This window comes from Choloepus didactylus, chromosome 1, assembly GCF_015220235.1.
Source record: "Choloepus didactylus isolate mChoDid1 chromosome 1, mChoDid1.pri, whole genome shotgun sequence".
In the NCBI taxonomy this organism is placed as follows: domain Eukaryota; kingdom Metazoa; phylum Chordata; class Mammalia; order Pilosa; family Megalonychidae; genus Choloepus; species Choloepus didactylus.
The window spans coordinates 77,237,876-77,259,134 of NC_051307.1; the positions used below are offsets into that span (position 1 = coordinate 77,237,876).

General features: G+C 36.9%; 1 protein-coding gene across 7 annotated transcripts in view; it reads left to right on the plus strand.

Moving 5' to 3' along the window:
• The window catches only part of PHLDB2 (pleckstrin homology like domain family B member 2), a 239,675-nt gene that overhangs the window by 196,953 nt on the left and 21,463 nt on the right, over positions 1 to 21,259 (plus strand). For 2 of the 7 annotated variants that reach the window (XM_037835291.1, XM_037835295.1), the window contains 5 exons: positions 1,133 to 1,222; positions 8,649 to 8,792; positions 12,059 to 12,199; positions 13,396 to 13,495; positions 20,966 to 21,173. In XM_037835291.1, coding sequence (XP_037691219.1) covers positions 1,133 to 1,222; positions 8,649 to 8,792; positions 12,059 to 12,199; positions 13,396 to 13,495; positions 20,966 to 21,173 — 683 coding nt within the window. Of the gene's footprint in view, positions 1 to 1,132; positions 1,223 to 8,648; positions 8,793 to 12,058; positions 12,200 to 13,395; positions 13,496 to 16,024; positions 16,040 to 17,052; positions 17,074 to 19,334; positions 19,371 to 20,965; positions 21,174 to 21,259 lie in introns of all 7 variants that reach the window. The other 5 variants (XM_037835270.1, XM_037835277.1, XM_037835288.1 and 2 more) reach the window with 5 other exon arrangements.

Here is a 21,259-nt window from a genome sequence, read left to right on the forward strand (position 1 = left end):
AAACATACACCCATCCAGTGATCTAGCAACTCCACTCCTAGATATTTACAAGATAGAAATGAAAACATTTCTTATCTTCACAAAATTTGATATCTTCACAAAATTCATGTATAAGACTGTTTAAAGCAGCTTTATTCATAATAACAAAAAAAAAATAATCTAGAAACAACATAAATAGCAAACAACGGGAACATGGATGAACAAATTATATAGTATATTTATATAATACAATATTACTCAACAATCAAAAGGAGCAAACTGCCGATACATGCAACATCATGGATGTATTTCAAAAGTAAAATGTGGGAAGAAGGCAAGCAAAAAAAAGTACATATTGTATGATTCCATTTATATGAAATTAAAGAACAGGTGAAACGAGGGTAAGGCCACAGAAATCAGAAGAGTGCTTGCCTATGAGTGTGGAGATTGACTGGAAGGAGTCATGAGAAAACTTTCTGGGGTGATAGGAATGTTCTCTATCTTAGCTGAGGAATTGTTCCATTTGTTAAGTCATCAAATGGTATTCAGTAAGAATTGTGCATCTCATCGTATGTAAATCATACTGCAATGAATAAAAATTTGGCCCATAAGTATTTTTCCTAAAGGTCAATTAACACTGCGTTAATTCAAGATGGCTTATAGATCTAAACATAAAAGCTAAAAGTATAAAAGTTTCCAGAAGAAAGTATGCCACCAGTATGCCACCAGAAAAAAAGTATGCCACCAGAAAGCCCATGGATATTTGTCACTTAAGAGAGTTAAAAAAAAAAAAAAGCTTGAAAAAGTCTGCCAAAGACGAGGGCTGAGAGGGACTTCAAGGGCCCCTTCCACTCTTGAACACGATCAAAGCAGCCCCACTCCTGCCCATGCCACCCCCTTTTTTTTTAACATACTGTTGCTCTATAAAATTTCTCTTGAATAAAGGTTTATATGTATAGTTAAATATGTTTGAAAATAGCTTCATGCATCATATTGGCTAATATACAATTTGAAGTCTTAAATATATGTGTGGAGAGGAAATAGAAATGGGGAGGGACATGGGATTCTGGTGTTTGTCTCTATGGCAAAATTCCTGGGTTTTCACTTGTATCCAGGATCGACTCTAAGCTGAATAGATTTTGTGTTTCTTCAGGAAAAGGAGAATCTTTGTAATTTGGAAAAGAAATATTCCAGCCTTTCTGGGGAGAAGGGGTTTCCTGTCAACCCTAATACTCTAAAAGAGGTAAGCTATGATTTTTACATGTCCACCCACATCACTTAGAAATCAGGAGATTTACCTCAATTTGATGTGATTACCTGAATGGTAAAAACATTAACGTAAATGATTTATGAAAGCACTCAGTGCTTTTATGGTTTTCCTGCCCTTTATAAGTCATGCTTTGTAGATTCCAGAGATTATCTCTGTGTCTAATGCAGATACGTATTGTGTATTGTCTACTTTGCTTGGCAGTGACATTGTGAGTTAACTTGGAGTTCCCAAAAAGTTTATGAACTAGACCAAGATCAATCTTCAGTTCACATCTTTCCCTCCTCCAATCTCCTTTCTTACTTCTTCCCCTCTCTTACTTTGCTTCTCTTTCTTCTGAGTCTTATAGAACATGAAGAGGCAGCAAAACATTTCAGAAAATAGTCTGGTTTCTTTCTTTTCTCTCTCTTTTTTTCAATGTTGTTTTCTGCAATTTTTTTTTCTAAATGGAAATTCCTATTTATATTAAGGTGTATACATTCTTTATCCCAAACATACATCTTTCCCCAATCCCCATCACCATTTTTTCCTATATGTTTTCTCATAGAGCAGCACTGGTACACTGATACAATATTTTAACTCTGATTTGGAAAATTATAAACCTGACTGAGATAGAAGAAGCTTGCTTCTGCATTAAAATTTGTCTAACAACAACAACAAACTTCCCAGTTTTAACTGTATGTTACTTTTAAAAAGACAGCAAAATTAGGAATTCCTATATAGGAAGTACTTTTTGAGTAGTTACACGAAATAAAATGCTTATTGCAATAATTGATGACTAATGTGTATGTCAGAAGCATTTTGTGAAAATGTTTCTACAAAAGCTTTATTGGATCACTCAGTTTCATATTCTCGCTCCATAATTCAGAAATCTATGGTAAAATACTTTTGTCCCAGCATATGATCTATTCTGGAGAAAGTTCCGTGAGCACTAGAAAAGTATGTGTAGCCTGGTGATTTGGGATGTAATGTTCTGTATATGTCTGTTAAATCTAATTCATTTATCAGATTGTTTAGGTTTTCAGTTTCCTTATTGGTCTTCTGTCTGGTTGATCTGTCTATAGGAGAGAGTGATGTGTTGAAGTCTCCCACAATTATTGTGGAAACATCAATTGCTTCCTTTAGTTTTGCCAGTGTTTCTCTCATGTATTTTGTGGCACCTTGATTGGGTGCATAGACATTTACGATTGTTATTTCCTCTTGTTGAATTGCCCCTTTTATTAGTATGTAGTAGCCTTCTTTGTCTCTCAAAACATCCCTGCATTTAAAGTCTATTTTATCTGAGATTAATATTGCTACACCTGCTTTCTTTTGGCTGTAGCTTGCATGAAATATTTTTTTCCATCCTTTCGCTTTCAATTTCTTTGTGTCCCTGTGTCTAAGATGAGTCTCTTGTATGCAACATATTGATGGTTCATTTTTTTTGATCCATTCTGTGAATCTATATCTTTTAATTGGGGTTTAATCCATTTACATTCAATGTTATAACTGTGAAGGCATTTCTTGAATCAGCCATCTTATCCTTTGGCTTATATTTGTCATATATATTTTTCCCCTCTGTCTATTAATATCCTTTATTGTACCCATACCGAATATCTTTAGTACTGAACCTTTCTCCAAGTCTCTCTCTCCTTTCTTTGTTTCTCTGTCTGTAGAGCTCCCTTTAGTATCTCCAGCAGGGCAGGTCTCTTGTTAGCAAATTCTCTCAGCATTTGTTTGTCTGTGAAAAATTTAAGCTCTCCCTCAAATTTGAAGGAGAGCTTTGCTGGATAAAGTATTCTTGGTTGGAAATTTTTCTCACTCAGAATTTTAAATATATCGTGCCACTGCCTTCTCGCCTCCATGGCGGCTGCTGAGTAGTCACTACTTAGTCTTATGCTGTTTCCTTTGTATGTGATGAATTGCTTTTCTCTTGCTGCTTTCGAATTTGCTCCTTTTCTTCCGTGTTTGACAGTGTGATCAGAATATGTCTCGGAGTGGGTTTATTTGGATTTATTCTATTTGGAGTTCGCTGAGCATTTATGATTTGTGTATTTTTGTTGTTTAGAAGATTTGGGAAGTTTTCCCCAACAATTTCTTTGAATACTCTTCCTAGACCTTTACCCTTTTCTTCCCCTTCTCGAACACCAATGAGTCTTATATTCGGACGTTTTATATTATCTATCATATCCCTGAGGTCCGTTTCGATTTTTTCAATTTTTTTCCCCATTCTTTCTTTTATGCTTTCATTTTCCATTCTGTCATCTTCCAGGTCACTGATTCGTTGTTCAACTTCCTCTAGTCTTGTACTGTGAGTGTCCAGAATCTTTTTAATTTGGTCAACAGTTTCTTTAATTTCCATAAGATCATCTATTTTTTTATTTAGTCTTGCAATGTCTTCTTTATGCTCTTCTAGGGTCTTCTTGATATCCTTTGTATCCCATACTATGGTCTCATTGTTCATCTTTAGTTCTTTGAGTAGCTGCTCTATGTGCTGTGTCTCTTCGGATCTTTTGATTTGGGTGCTTGGGCTTGGGTTATCCATATCGTCTGGTTTTTTCATATGCTTTATAATTTTCTGTTGTTTTTGGCCTCTTGGCATTTGCTGAACTTGATATGGTTCTTTTAGGATTTGTAGACCAAATGAAGTCTACACTTTCTCTAACTAACCAGCAGGTGGCGTCCACGAGCCACCTGTTCCCCAAAAGCCAGTTCTCCCCTGCTTTGCCTTTGTGATGAGTGGGGGAGTGAGTCTTGTGGGGTCCAGTTGGTGTACCAAGCTTGCGTGTGTAGTTGGTGTTGCCTGCCGTGTATATGGGGCGTGTTTCTGGGCAGTCAGGGAGGTGGAGTGGCTCTAACAATCAAATCTCCCTGGTGATCCTGGAGTTTTAAAGCTGCTGCAATAGTCTAATCCTTCAGTTCAGTCCTGCCACAGTTTGTCTCTACCACTGACCCACAAGTCCTTGGTATTGGCGTATGGCTCCTGAGACTTGGAAGTGGGTCCCTCTTCCAGGCGGTGCACCCCCTGGTCCTCTGTTGGGGGATGACTGTGCTATGTCACAGGTGAGTGCCATCCCCCCAGGGTGGTTCTGGGCTGCTGGGCTGTGTAGGGAGGCTCCCAGTCTGCTGAAATGAATCTAAAATACTTTTTTTTCACACTCCTCTGTGGAGATTTCTACTATTTCCATTTAGAAGAGAGTTTAAATGGGTTGATTAGTATTGCTTTAAAAAAAAAAAAAAAACAAAAAACCTCATTGGAAAAAAACAAAAAAACTGCTTAAACTTAATGTAAAATATAAGCTCAGGAAAATTTTCCTGGCTGGTTTACTGAAATATGCTTTACATTTTTCTCCTAAATAGGCTGGCGGTAACTTTAAATTATTTATGTAGTTTTAAAAAGCAGGTAAATATTTCATAATTTGTATAATAGATTCACACATTTAGTTATTAAAAAACATATATAAAAGCAATTTCACAGGCCAAAGCAATAATTTCCAGAGAAAATGCCTATATACTACTAATAGTTATAATTAAATTATGTGGCTTTTAACTACAATAAAATTGGAAAAAAAAAGACTCTTTTAGAGTAGGTACAGGTTCACAGAAAAGTTATGCAGAAAGTACAGAGTTTCCACACCACAATACCCAACACTCACACATGCAATTTTGTCTATTATTAACGGTTTGTATTAGTATGGTACCATTGTTACAATTGATGAACCATTATTATTATAATTATACTATTAACTAAAGCCCATATTATACGTTAGCATTTCCTCTTTTTGTTACATGGTTTTACAGTTCTTTTAATTTTTATTGGGGTAACACATATATAAAATAAGATTTCCCATTTTAACCAATTTCAAATATACAATTCAGTGGCATTAATTACATTCACCCTGTTGTGCTACCATTACCAACATCCATTACCCAAACTCTTCCTAAACTTCTTCAGGTTTGCTTTATAAGAATTTTATCTATAACAAAATCTTTGCCCTCTCTGGCCAGTTCCATCTGAAAATTGATTTTACTGTTAAAGTTGGGAATTTCAAGATAACATTACTGGAAAAATATATATTTAGAAGTTTAGTTAACCTCTCCTCCTTTTACACATAACTCTTAAGGGTAGATAAAATAACTAACTTATTAAAAGAATAAAATCTTTAATTTTCTACCTTGGACCCTGTATGAAATAAAGCTTCTTAAATTTCTTTTCACCTTATTCATGCTTCTTACCTAGATAAGTAAGGAAGAGTGGAAGTCACTGGCAAATTAGGAGTGTAAAATGACTCAAGGTTATGATTCAAGATTATGCTAGTGTAGCTCTGCTTTCAGCAGAGCTGGAGGACAGAGAAGAGAAATGTCCATTATCAAGTAACTCTTCTCTCTCCACAGTTTAATTACTGATGGGAAAAAAATTTTTTTAATCTATTTTTAAAAACTAGGAAATCCAAATTCAGATTTATATATCTGAACTCCTATGTCTGTCTGAATTTTTTAAATTGGGTTCCTTCTTCTGTAGGTAGACTTTGCCTTGGATTCTGATTATTCTGCAGAAAGCTAAGTGGTACCTTAGGAAGCAGCCCTGGTGGGAGCAGGAGTCGGGCTGTGTGGGCTCCCACCCCAGCTTTCCCTTTGCATTCTCTGTGACTCTCTCTGTGTCTTCCCCTGTGGCCTCTCTGTCTCCATCTTCATCTGGAAAATAAGGAGATTGAATCAGATGCTCATTTATTCTACACATATTTAAGTGCCCATTAGGTGACAGGCTTGCATCTAGCACTGGAGAGACATATGTGAGCAAGTAAAATTGGGATGATAAATAGCAGAGTACCTCAGTCGTATGAATATTGTGAGGGAGAGATGTTTGGATGAAGGCATTTCAGGACAGGGAACTGGGAGATTCAATAAACAAAGGATAGTTGTGGATGGAACATGGTGAATATAGGACAATAACAAAAGTTACCATCAACGAGTCAGCAGGGGCCAGATCTGGTGAGTTATGTTAAAGAAATCCAGTTGATTTTTTTTTTTCTTTTCTTTTCTTTTCTTTTTTTTTTTTTTTTTTTGGTGTGTGTGCAATGGGAAGCTATTGGGTGCTTTTAAGCAGGAAGGTGACATTATTTGATGTGCATTTTTAAAGATCACTCTGTTCTGTAGATCCTGGATTATAAGGGAGTAGGAAGGTGCAGGGAAATCAGTGAGGAGGTTATTGCACTAGTATAGGGGTAGATGCTGGTGGCTTAGATTGGAGCAGTGGCAGAGAGATGAAGAGAATTGGCTGGATTAGGGATCTCTCTGGGGGCAGAATTGACAGGTCTTGCTGATAGATTGAATGTGGGGATGAAGTAAAGGGAGGAGTCAGAAATGAAGCCATTATTCCAGTTTGAATCTCTTTCAACTGAGATAGGGAAGACTGGGCAAAGAATAGGTTTAAGGGGAAGACTTGGAGTTTGACTCTGGACATCTATGAATTAGATGGGCTCTAAGATATCTTTATCTCCTAGTAGAAGAAGAAAATCTTTCATCTTGTATTAATTATTCTCCTTGGTCTTTTTCTCTGTAAACTTCCTGGTGTCAAAAATACAAGTACAGAATTCCCATATACCCACCTCCACCCTGTTTTCCCTATTATTATCATTTTGCATTAGTGTAGTACCTTTGTTACAATTGATGAAACAATGCTGCACTAACAAAAACAAAAAAAAGTGCACATTTGGCTCTGATTATTTTTGCATCTGCATCTGTTTGTTGAGCAGCTAGCCATGTGTTCTCATTCTTGTACCGAGAAGACTTGTCCCACAAGATGTTTTGCTCCCCCTTCTTCCTTCCTACTTTTCCCTTTTCTTTCCTTCCTCCCTCACTCTCTCTCTCTCTCCCTCCCTCCCTTCTTTTTTCCTTCCTTTTTTTCCTGCCTACCTGTCAGCCTTTCTCCCTCCCTCTTTACCTACCTATTTGCCTTTTCCTCTCTTTTTCTCTCTGTTCCCTTGTCTCTCTCTCTCTTTTTTCTTTTTTCTTCTTTAAGGAGTGATGAATTTATGATCTGACTCTTTTAAACACCTCCTACTTTGACAAATAATACACACTTTTGAAGCAGCTAATTAGATTGCATGGTCAATGACCCAAATAAGGAATCAAACTTGGTTTTATTGAAACATTCTCCTATCAACTGAGCAAAGTTGTTACTTTTCATTCTGATTCATTACCATAGATAAGAAATTTGATAACTAGATTGATTATTTCCTTTTTTCAGTTTAATCTTATAAAGCTTTACATAATGCCTATTGTCCCTTTCTTAATAGGAAGACTATATTCAGGAGCATTTTGATACCTCCAGTTGATAAACAGTCAAGTCTGGCTTTCTCCACTTTGTCATAATTATAAGTTCTCAGTAAAACTTTGATTTCCAGCCAGGGATCTTTGCTTCACTAGCATAATGATATCATGCCTTTCCTGGAGTCATTTTTGAACGAACTGATAGGCTGATAAAAGAACCCAAGTGTCAAACTTAACTCAATTTCACTTTAAAAAGAGAGATATTATTTTACACCCTTTATTCTTTTTTTTCATACAGTGTTTTATTGGTGTGATAAAAATCATTATTTGTCTGTACAATTACTTTCCATAAAAATTTGCAAGTGCCTTTTCTACAAATACAAATTCAGGAATTTTTATTCTGCTAGAGCTTGATTCATGGGCATTTTCTCTAAGCTGAAGGCAGAACTGAATTACTGAATTTGAAAGTTACTGGAAATCCTAGAGTTGCCATCTCACCTCAGATATGTGTAAACATTTGTCTTTCTAGGGAAGGGAAAGCTCAGTTTATTGAGAGGACAATGTCCTTTTTATTGTCATTTGGTTAAGATGGCCTCCAACTAGATTCCATTGCAAATAAATTATTGTTCTATAAATCTATGTTAGTTCAAAAGCCATTAGCCCTCAGTCCACTTTTACTCACATTCTAATTCGTCAAGAAACAGAAGAGGGGGGAACAATGGAAGAATTAAGATTTGTGGAAAAGGCTCTTGAATTAGAGAGTGAGTGACTGTGTTGTCAGTTTTACATCTCAAATTATTTTGTGTCTTATTATTTTAAATAGGTGTGTAATGACAGCCTCATTCAGCCAACAGAATGAATGTTGATACCTGTGGGTTATTTTAAAATTGAAGGTGCTGGGTTGTTTATAAATTGGTCATCTTGATTTCACCTGAAAATTATTTTTAATGTTTAGGATGCCGTTTTTCAAGATAACGCACCATAAATCCATTTTAAGTGCTGATTATTCCCACAATGAAACACTGGATAATGCCGCAGATATCTGGCTTTGCCGCTCTAAACTAACTCCGTTGTACTGAGAACATTAATACTCTCTTGCATGCTCAGCTTTTGCTTTCTTTGTGTTTAACTTCTGAATTCCTCCTTTTAGGGCTATATCATTGTAAATGAAATTAATGAGCCATGTGGCCATTCTACGAATCTGTCCCCTTCCACTCAGTTCCCTGCTGATGCTGACGCAGTTGTCACTGAGCCCGCCACAGCTGTGCTGGTGAGCCAGCCACAAAATAAAGAGGTGTGTTGGCATGCCATTTATTCATTCACTGCTTTTCCTCATGTCAAAAGTTAACCCACCGTTCACTGAAAAAGAGGGTGTGTGTGACAAATATATGTCTGATTTGACCAGTGGGCCAGAGTGATACTGAGTTTGTAAATCGTACCAATTTGAGGTACTGCTCTACCAATTAAAATTCCAGAAACCAGGAATATATGGTGCAGAGTGGAGATGAAACAGAATACTATTAGCAATTCGAAGACATAAACTGTATTTAACCTTCCAATTTGACTTAGCTTTCTTAGAACACCCAAAAACTTTTATAAAAAATGTTGATTCCAATCACCTTTCCAGTTTGATTGTGTTTTATATTTTGCTTTGCAGTGTGGATTTTTAAAATGTTGTGCTTTTTAAAAACATTCTGGGGAGGGGCAAATGATAGCAACCTAAAATACCTTCTACCAATCTTAAGTTGCTTACAGTGTGGGATTTTTAAGGGACTGAATTGAAAAATACCATCCATCATTTGTGACTGCTTGATAAAAATATAACTAAACAGAACAATCAGATTATCAACTTCATTTCTTTGTTGGTCTTATTCTTTTATTTCATGTGGACCATATATACTTTTTCTTTCTCCTAAAAGCAATCATCACCTGTCTGTTCTGGATTTATGTTTCCTTCCACCTTTTCTTCTCATCCTATCACTGAACCTCCATCTGTCCCATGGCCCGAAGTCATGGCTACATCTGTTGATCCTTTTCCTTTAAATGATACACCTCCTCCTCTACCAGCTAAGAAACACAGACGGCACCAGCAGCAGAAGCAACAGGTAATCAGGAGCTGGTGTTTAGAGTTTGGGAATTTTACCTTGACCAAGTTACTTATGTGCAGTCGTTTCCTCAACTCTTCCTGAGGTATTTTTTAAAAAGTTAAATTTCATAACTTCATTGCTGTTTGCTTTTTTTCTTAAAGAACATTTAGTATGTTCTAAGGATGTTGGAATTTTAATAAAATGTTTCAAATTTCATACTCTTTTGCTGTTTGCTTTTTTTTTTTTCCTTGAAGGACATTTAATATGTTCTAAGGATGTTGGAATTTTAAAATGTTGAGACCTTGGTTTTCCTTTGCCAGCTTTGATCTGTTTGAGTAAGTTTCACATCCTTATTTTTCAGTTCCCATTCAATTTTTCAGTTCCCATTCAACCAAAATACTGCATTTTATCTCAGGTATTCTTTGAAATAATAATCTCCATAAAACCCATAGTATAAGAAGTTGTTGTGCCAACACAAAGTATTTTTACTACACATTATTGAAGCAATAATAATCAAATTGCTATAAAAATGCTGTGTCAAATTTTGGTAAACATTTTATAAATATCTCATTTTATCATTATAACAATATTGTAAAATAAGAATTCTCTTCACACTGAAGTTTACGGAGGTGGGGCTCAGTGCAGTTTTGTAGCTTGTGGAAGGTCACACTGTTAATAGCACATTGGGCCCACAGGACAATAAGTTTAACATACTTTTAAATAAGCAGCTTATTATTCCAAATGTTGCCCTTTTATAGCACTCAGTGCATATTAATGCTTGACTGCATTTTAAAAAAAATCTGCTTCAAGACTCTCTTTCAACAATAATCAAATTTGACCATGATCCCAGAAGAGTCTAAGAGACATGGTCACTAGATCCCTGATTTAGGTGAATCGTGTTTTGCTATGCCCAGCCCTTGTATTTGCTGAAGGTTCCTTTACTATCTGTTACCTTTTGCTAAAAGACTAGATCTACCCACTACTTTCAGGCTACTGCTACCTGGACTGATATAAAAGGGAGTTGGTTTAAAGGTATGTCAAATAAGGGATGTATGCAGAGGAGCAACAAGGAGAATGGAAGAATTCAACATCTTCAATTTTGATGTTGTTTTTATTTCTCCAGCAACTTTATTCTGGTTAAAGACATCTCTAGTCATAAAACCATTGCAGTTTTCAAACTTGTTTTCTGCCAAATATCAGTTAAACTGTGTTTTCAATGGGGTTTCTTTCCTATTTTATTAAGCCATCATTATGGAAAATTTCGAATTTTGGAATTTGTAAACTTTGGTCTTAGTGGGAGCAAGATTAAAGTATTTGGATGTGACTTTTCTAACTAAAATAGCCATTAATCACCCAAAGAGTAAAGTATTATTATTGTAGTGTGGACAACCTGGGTTTGAATTCCAGCTCTGCCACTTTCTAGCTGCATGACCTTGGGCAAGTTACTTAAACTGTTTGTACCCCAGACTCTTCCTCTGCAAAACAGGGATAACAGTATCTACCTCATAGGAGTATTATGAGAATTGAGTGAGATAATGTATATAAAGCAATTAACATCACACCTGGCACATAGTAAGCTCCTAGTAAATATTAGCTAATATAAGAGATAATCATTAAGTTATAATGCCATTCTCTTTTATGATTGGCAAGTTTGAAGATTATTCAAAAATGTGGGTACTCAAATGGATTTTTAAGTATTTTGAAAACCTTAACTTAGTGTAAAAATGACCAAACCTGAAAAACTTTTGATTAGAAAACCATCTTACTATTGAAGACCTTTTTGGGGGACCAAGAAAAATTTGGATAATTTCAAGTTGGCAAAAATCTTGCTTTTGGAATCTGAAAAGAATGTGAAATAGTCCACAGGAAGATTTTTTTAATGTGAGAGATTACTATAGGGGCTCCTTGGCTAAGATCTTTTTAAGTAAAAGAGTAGTAGCTTAGAAGGCTGCTTTATATAGGAACTTTATGTGACTGTGAAATGTGTTTATGTCAACTGAATTGTTATTATAACTTTAAAACAACTTCCCTCTTTGTTTGCTCTCTCTCTTCAACTTCCTCCTTCTCCCCTTTCTTGTTCTCCTCACACTGGGATTTGTGCTATCATACAGAACTGTCCAGACATACATGGGGAGAAACTGCTTACTTGCTTTGTCCACTGGCTCTCCCGCCATCCACATGGCGACCATCCTAATAATTTGTAAGTTGTCCTGAGGCCCCAACACAGCAGGTACTGTGAAAGTGCAACGTGGATTTAAAAAAACCAAAACTCTTGGTTCAGTAATAAATTTTCCCATTGTCTACATATCTTATCAAATGCTAGCCCAAGCCTGTTAGCAAACACAACTATGAGTTTAATTAAAAAAAAAAATTTGTGTTTTAATTTCACAACCTCTTTGTAAATGTGTAATTCTTAATTTGTACGGTAATAATTAGTCAAGTTTGCTGTTTTGCTTTACATTTGCATTTAAAGCACTTTAGAAGTCTGGAAGAAAGGAAAAAACAGCATAAAGAAGGCCTCTATCTGAGTGACACTTTGCCTCGAAAGAAAACCACACCTTCCATATCCCCCCATTTCAGCAGTGCTACCATGGGGAGAAGCACCGCCCCAAAGGTAGGATTTGGGGAGAGCCCGGGGCTTCACGTTCAGTGAGTCTTCTTGTCCTTATGTTGACTGATGTGCAGAGGCCCTTAAGATGGAAAGGGATAAAACAGTAATAATAAAAAGCCATTAAATTTGCTGGATGGTAAGAAGTCTTGACTAAATTCCATTTTCCATCCTCTTCAGAGGACGTTTGGAGTTATACACTTGTGGCCAAAGAACCTGGTCCAGGGTTTTTTCTACCACCACAACCCAGGTGGTGGAAGGCATTCAATACATGACAGTGCCCCATGGCTGCATCCCAGATCAGGAAAGAAGATAGGATATAAGCTTTGGGTTCCAGGAACAACATCAACAAATATTGGTTGATTCATTTGTATGTACCTGGCACTGGGCTAAGCTCTTTATGTGGAGTGTCTCATTTGGAAACCCAGCAACACTATACAATATAGATACAAATTACTACCCCATTGTACATGTGGATAAAATGAAATGTAAAGAAGCTCAGCAGCTAGCCCCCAGGTACCCTCAGCTGGTAAGTAGTGGAGCTGGAATATGAATGCACAGAGTCTGGCTGAGCCCTCACCAGTGTTCTGCTGACATGCCCAAAGGGTCATTGCAGGAAGGGATGGAGAGACAAGTGAGCGGGAGGGTTCTCAGTAGGACGGAGTTTTGGGCCCTTCATCAGCCTGTGATCAGAGTACCTTTGTTTTAACCTATCTTATAAAATAAAGGATGTTGCTATTTTAAAAGAGTGCTAAAACCACAGGAGCAGTTAGTTGGTTTCCCCAATTTTCACCTACTAAATCACTAGGGTAAATGGAAATTGGTGCGTTTGTCACAAGCGCAAATCTTTCCACTTTTGCATGATGTGCATGCATTTGTCCCTGCATTTGCCCCTCTGCTCCTTATGCATGAAGAACTTTCAGTCATTTGCTAGGGTGATTTCAGACAGTGTTCTACCCAACTTTCTTCCCTGTTGAATTGCTGCCACTGGATGAAGTGCTGTGATATGGAGACTGCGATGGAGCAACTTTGGAGGGACAGTGACTAGCCTTTATCACTTAGCATCAGCAAATGGGATGCAAAGGCCTACCTTCCCTGTCCTCTATTCTTAGACAGGAGCTATGGAAACAGACATATGGCCCTTTTCTGAAGAGGCATTTGGCCTGGAGTTTGCCTGAAGTATTCTCTCCTGGTTTCCACAGGCTCATCTGCCCCTGGGACAGAGCAATAGCTGTGGCAGTGTGCTCCCCAACTCGCTGGCAACCATGACCAAAGACTCAGAATCTCGCAGAATGCTCAGAGGTATGCACCTTTCCAATCCAATGCCGTGGTCTTTTGTTAAGCATTAAAATTTCTCATGGAGAGGGAGTGAGGTGAGGGCAGGGTTGGGGATGGTTAGAAAAAGGATCAACTGGAGTCCTAAATTTTATTCTTAATGTATCTCCTTTGGAGAGGGATATATATATAATAAGGAGATATATATGTATCCTTATTGTTGTACTAAGGTGACTTTTCCTACATGGGTATGTAGTTTGTGGTGCATTTAAAACATACCCATTGTACCTTACAAGTTCAATAGACCTTTCAAACTAGAAGGGCCCCTAGAGAATTATGGACCTCCCCATTTAATTGATAGGAAGAAAAGGGAGATCACTGAGATCCAGGGAGATTCCAGGCCACTTAACCAAGATCATTCACTTGGCTTGTGGCTGAGTCCTCATGTTGAACCATATGCTAAAGAGTCATTGAGCTGATACAGTAAAAAGAAAGGAAGGGAGGCAGGGAGGGAGGGAGGAAGGAAGGAAGGAAGAAGGGAAACAAGGAAGGAAGAAAGAAAAAGAGAAAGAGAGAAAGAAAGAAAAAAAGCACTAGTGGCCAGGCCACCAGGCCAGAATTCACTTAGTCTTTTTAAATGTAGATTTGAGCTTTTATACTATGTGTACTATGTGGTTGTTAGGTAGACTTTGACTCCTTTTAGATATTTTATCTTTTTGTAATAATATATTATATTTATAATGGAGTTCTCAGAACGGTTCTGTAGGGTTAGAAGAAATTACTATAATGCAGCTCCAGAGGTGAGCTCTCTGCTTGTGTTTAAGAGAGTTAGATTTATTATGCTGACATATTAGTTTAGTTCAACAGCTTAACTTGGCCCTAGCTTTTGAGCAGGCGTAGTGCTAGACATCTGAAATGCAAAAGAATGGCCTGATCCCTTCCTTGGAATGCTTATAGTCTAGTGGGGAAGAAAGACATGTAAACAGATGATTTCAATAAAATGCAGTAAAAACAGTGATGGTGGTGTGCTCAGAATGTAAATGGGAATGCTAATGGGGTGGCAGACACTCAGCCTCCACTGGTGGGATTGAAACCGTTCCCTCCAAGCAGGCTGGAAGTCAGTTCTGTCCCCTCAGCCTCTCTGCTAGTGGTGCCAGGAGATAATTAATGGTTTTGCCTCAGAAAAATAAATATTTAAATATAAACAAAGGTTTTGTATATATACATAAAGTATATATATATATATATGTGCTATATGTACTATTTATAACATTAAGATCTGAATCGTGTATTCGATTGAATATTCTTTTTTCTTTGTTATAATTCATTACTAAGCTAAAAATGTGTCACTTTCATGACTTAAAAATAATGAAGAGAAATGAGTCTTTGTATTTTGGCTCTCATTTATTACTGTTCACTTGTGCATCAAGTCTATCAGCTGTTGAAGCATTTTTCTTCAATATTAATGGAACTTCTTTTTAAATGTGTTTTTGCCACTGGCTGAAGACATCAAAGCCCATTCAGCATATTCACATGCTTTATGTGTGTTTAACAGTGGATTAGGGAAACATCAAGCACTTGGGAAGGGACGTAGGATCTCAAATTATACTCTGGGTTGAAAAATCAAGTCGGTTAACATCATTGCATAAGAGGATTCTTGTGAGACTATGGTGAAATGGAAGGAATGTTTGATCTCTGCTTTCTGCTCAAATAATGGGAATCCCCATGCTGGATTCAGATAGGAAAACGAAGCTAATTCTAATAAGTCACATTACAGACCTACCTACTGCAAAATCTATTCTCTTTGATCTGTTATTTGTGCTCCTGTTCTTCCCTGATATGTCTTTTGATACCCATGATACCATGACTATACTTCAGTCTGTCTCTGAGGCACCTCTAAAGCAGTGTCCCTCTTAAAGAATTTCCTTGGTGTTGATGAGGCACCTTCTGAGGAAACAGGGACACATCTTGTATGTTGATCTGAGTGGATGAGCTGAGTGAGGCCAGCCCGCCCCGCTTGGCTCCTACACCCAGAGAAAGGGGTTGGGACTGCAGTTCTTACAGCCACAGCAGACCACTGGCTTCCGTTCCACAAAATTGGCAGGATTTCCACTAAGCCCATACAGGTGGCCCAAAAGACCAGGAAGTATGAGTCATAATTTCATTTAGAATTGTTTCGCTAGCATTTGTTGGCTTCATTAAAATTGCAAATGCAAGTAAAATCCATGGTTTTGAAAACATGGGACCTAGCACACTTTCATTAACTCAAATTTAGTATACCTCATCATTTTCTTGATGTACACAATTAACTTAAACTATCTTTTTGCCGCTATTCATAATGGATATGTCAAGGACGATGGTGTAAGTATACGCCTTCCTCAATCAGCACTGTTTTAATAGAACTGACCCATGTGTCACGCAAAGATCTTTGAAAGCCAAAGGAACTCAAACCCTAAAGTTGTAATGGTTATTGGCTTTTGTACAACTTGTGAACTATTTCTTTGTAAGTTTTAGGATGAATGAAATCTTTGTCCTTATGTCTTCTATTAAATGCAGGAAAGTCCAAGAAAGGTATGACAACCTCTTTGTGTGGTGTTTTGTTTCCAACAGATACTGAAAGGTCATTGTCAAGTCATCTTTAAGAATTGATCATATTTAAAACTGCACAAGGGCAGAGTTTTAGTCTAATTATTATTCCTTTTACCTAATAGAGAAAAATTGTTGCACATTCCAGTAGAAACAAAATGCTGGGTGCAGCTGCTGTTCATTCATGCAGCTGAATGACCATCTTTATTTTGGTTTTTTATTACAAGGTCAGACCATCAAAGAATCTTGAGTGCTATGGAAGCATTGTTTTGGAAGAATTTAGGATGTATGCAGAGAAAAGAGATGGCATTTTGATATGTGTAGGCTAAGAGTAAAGCACGATGTTTCTGCTTTATAAATGCCAGGTATAATTAATGCAGGCTACGACTGGAGAGTGGGAAAGATTTAGGATGCTCCTACTCATTCATTCCATTTAAACCTGTTTAATCAGAGAGACTTAGTGGAGAAGATGAAGAACAGTTTTTATTACTGTGGCTAAGTGGTAGAGATATTGGAGGACTTCTTATAAAGTTTGACAGACTGTGCTTCATATAATTGAATGGCATTTTTTAAAACCTTGGCTCTTATAAATTGTTGCTATTGTCTGGTTGGAAAAAGAATTGTTTTAGAGACGTAGTCATATTTTTATTTTCCCATTTTCCTGGTTGGCAAATATGTGTGAAAGCTTTTTTTCCTGCAACATTTTTCTTCTTTTTTTACTAACTGTATGCATGTATCATGAGCTATTTTTTTTTTTCCTTTTAACTTCTTGAGTTCTTCTCTGTAGACTCAGATTTAATCTAAAAATGTGAACATCAGACTTTGTTACTCTACCGCTGTTGTTACTAACACCATCATGATTGCATGTTGGAAGTGTTGTATGTTTTTCCTGTCCCCTTGTCATCCTTTTTGATCTTGTATCTTTTTCCCTTTCTCTGTCATTCCCTTCCTTCATTCCTGACTTGACCTTCATCTTCTGACTGTGGACTAATCCTTAGGAAGAATGAATTTCGCTGCAGGTGAGCTATGATATGCTGAATTGTCGGAAATACTGGTTAGTTTTGTCCTCTTAAACCAGATTACAATTTTAAGTCTTCTCATTTTCTATGTGGAACCCCAGGTAACCATAAAAAATATATAAAACACATTTGGAATATGTTGATGAGACTGTACGTATCCCCCAATAGTTAATTAACAAAGGACTTTTTGGGTCCAGTTAGCTAGAATTCATAAAGACTGGCTTTAAATTAATAATAATAATAAATGGAACTTTACATCCAGTATATTGGTTCTCCCAAGCAATGAAGATAGCTGAGTTGGTGTTGGTTCATTGTATGTTCTGTGCAGTGACAAGCCTCAGATATTATCAGGACTTACTTTATGAATCTTAAAAAACCTGCCCCTTAGCTGGCAGTAGATACCTGAAACTGTCAAACTACAACCCAGAACCCATGAATCTTGAAGACGATTGTATAAAAATGTAGCTTATAAGGGGTGACAATGGGATTGGGAAAGCCATAAGGACCACACTCCACTTTGTCTAGTTTATGGATGGATGAGTAGAAAAATAGGGGAAGGAAAAAAACAAACAAACAAAGGCACCCAATGTTCTTTTTTACTTTAATTGCTCTTTTTCACATTAATTATTATTCTTGTTATTTTTTTGTGTGTGGTAATGAAGGTGTCAGGGATTGATTTTGGTGATGAATGCACAACTATGTAATGGTACTGTGAACAATCAAATCTATGATTTGTTTTCTATGACTGCATGGTATGTGAATATATCTCAATAAAATGAATATTAAAAACAAAAAACAAAAAAAACCTACCCCTTCAACTGGCTATTTCTGTCTGGATAGGAAGGATTTAGTGCCTTTATGAGGCCCTTTTTACTTTTCAATTGCTTTCCTACTGCTGAATGTTATTTTAGCTACATTTTTTTCTTTTTTTAAAAGGAGTCTCAGTGGTTGGGAAAGTCTCATTTTTCCCAATCCAGTTACTTTTCCCCACCCCAAAGAGTAGATGCATTCCACTTCCTTATTTGACAGTAACGTGGTTGAAATTTAGAGATGAGGAAATGAATTCACTCAGTGACTCTTCATTGGGTGACATTCATATGGTTCATCCCGGGGAGTGCTGTGGTCAATAGGACATACGTCCTGTTCATACGTCCTTTAACAAATGTAAGTTACTTATGCCTGACAAAGTTTACATGAGCAGAGGCTGAAAGGCCAGATGACACTTGTTCTGGTGCTACTTGGCTGCTCCCAAAGTTCTTTTTCTAGGGAATCCTAACAGGGGTAACCTCTTTCTATCCCTGGCTTTTCTATTATGTTTCCTCTATTAAAAGTACTTATGCCTTTCGCTGGCCAGGCCACGGCCTGAATCCCCAAACCAGTGCTTTAGAATTACACTGGAGCAGTTACAGGGTCACAAAGGCGAGTTCCATGCCCTTAATTATGATTGCAAGGTTTGTATCTTGGAATTGTTCAGCAGGGATGAGGCAAAGCCACTGACACTTCAATTCATTGTGATCAAGTATAGTGTTGTCAACTGGAAAAATGAATAGCCCCATAAGACGAACATTCCCACTTACATTGGATCTGCGGGAAATATAAATCTTGTGTTGAGAAGGATATGCTCATTAGCCGCATCCTTTTTCATTTAAGCTGCCATGAAAATGTAAGTTACTTATCCTATATGGGAATGATGAGAAGGTTCTCTGGGACATATCTCAACAAACAGTGAATTGATCTGGGGAGTTTATGTTCTCAAACTTTAGCACAGTACACATTATACTTACTGTGGCTGTCCCTTGTGTCCCCATCTGAGGGACATCTTGAGTCACTAATGGTTTACTGTGAAGGTTGTAAGTTTCTTTTCTTACTCTGTGATTTTTTGGGGGGAAAAAATATCTCCTAAAAGATCTGAGGAACAGGGCATATGGATACTTTAAGAGAAGGTACTAGTTTCTTTGTAGGGACTGATTTTTCTCATTATGGAAAACTGAAGGGGAGAGGGAGGTTGTGGCAGATACCATTCCAGGGAGAAGATTCATGTTTATTTTAAACTGCATGGCTGATGTTTAGGGATTTGTTTTTTATACTAAAACAAGGAAATGTCTTCCATGTAGTTGGTGCCAATTTGAAAATTTACTATGCCAGAAGCCTTTATTGAACGCATAAGGAAATATACGTGTGACCTTCTCAAATAATTTCTTTTTTTTCCTTTTTGCTCCCCCCCTCCTTTTCCTAATGAACAATTGGAAACAATTTAAAAGGAGCAATTAGTAATTCCAAAAGTTCAAGTATCAAAGGTAAATCTTTGAAAAATGAATTATTTTGCCTTTCTTAAAAATAAAAAAGACACAGGCACCACGCTTATGAATGCACTGGCTTCATTTTTTATGCTTTGACGCCGATTAACAATATCCTAAGATCTCAGGGTGTGCTTTTATGTTTTGTGCCTTTCCTTAGCCGGGGGTATGTGGCTTTAAAAGAAAAAAAAGCATATATGTATATAATTTATAGTAACAGTTTTTACTAAGAAAACTTATTTTCCCAGAAATACCTCAGTCAGAATTAACATATTTTCACTTAAATATCTAAAACTGCTGCAAATACTAATGGCATGAAAACTTTGCATGGGACTAAAATGATTTTACAGAAACTTTGGGAATATAAGGCTTTGTTAAAGCATAATTGATAGGACATTTTAAAGGAAATGTTTAATCAACAGTTGAAGACACTGTTTGGAATCACTTTTCTTTTTGTATTTTCTTGCCTGCCTTGTGGCCATTTCATTACTAATTAACAGCCTCATTTGAAGGAAGGTAGAACACAAGAAAAAGGTTCGAATTGTTCAATTGTGAATTCTTAATAGCTCTGGTATTAAGTTTGATCAGGGAAAAAGAGATTGCAATCTCCAACCCTGGTTAGAGAAAAGTTTTTTTAATGCATTGGGGAATTTGTTTTTCAGTAGATCCCTGCTTCCTGAGTATATGGTAAATAGAGAATTGAAAAGAAACAAAATTCAGTTTTTGATGTCCCTAAATCATCTACCAGAGAGCAACAAGCTATAGCAATAACATAAGGTAAAACCAGTGACCTAATACACCAGCTGACAAAGCACCAGAGAAGGAAAGGATGTGGACTTAATGGTGCTTTTAGTCCTATTGACACCTACATTTTAATATGGTTGACATCACCAACTAGCTGATGGTTGACTGTTATGATGGAAAAAAAAGAGACTGTACTAGTAATTAGGAGGAGTATATATAACCTTTGTAAGGATCATTGGTCCTGACTGTTTTAAATAAATAATTATCAGACTAGAGAAATTGAAAAGGAAAAAGAGAATAAGAAAAACATGCAGTTTGGATCTTAATAGATAAAAACTGTAAATGATGGTATTGGATACAAGTTTCTCAAACCCTATAACTAGAAGGTCCTTCTGCTGCTTTATGACTTGATTGAGTGTTCCCTAAATTTGAATATCATTGAAAAGGTGACAGCTCTAAAACCATGATGGTGTTTATCACTAAAAGTCATCCTGCTTCCACATGAACCCAGCTATTTCTAGTAGATTCAGGACCTTTATTTTATTTTATTTTATTTTATTTTTATTTATTTTTGCTGATGTATTATCTCCATTGTGTTAAGATGTAGGAAAGGCAAAGGAAAGTTTTGAGAGCCCACTGGCAAAAAAGATCAGTCATAAGACCTGTTTTTTGAATCTCTGCTTGCACTGAGCATGATGCTGTTTCTTGATCTTATTGGCTTTAAAACAAATTAGACCAAGGCCCAAGGTCCTTTTGCAGATGTTTTTGGTTGCTGGTTTGAGCCTGTAGACTTAGAAGATGCTAAGACTGGAAACTGAGGTGTACTTATATATTTATGGCTCTTTCCTTAGGGTATAATCACCAACAGATGAGTGAAGGACAAAGGCAAAAACCCTCTGAGTTTTACAACCGCACAGCATCTGAATCAAATGTTTACTTGAATAGTTTCCGTTACCCAGATCACAGCTACAAGGACCAGGCCTTTGATACTTTGAGTCTTGACAGCTCTGATAGCATGGAAACCAGCATCTCTGCTTGCTCACCTGATAATATCTCTAGGTAAGATTTATTCATGGGTAAAGTTTCTGATTTGGGAAAGCATCTGCTGCTTTCAAAAAGGTAAGCCATCTGTTCAGGGCAATATA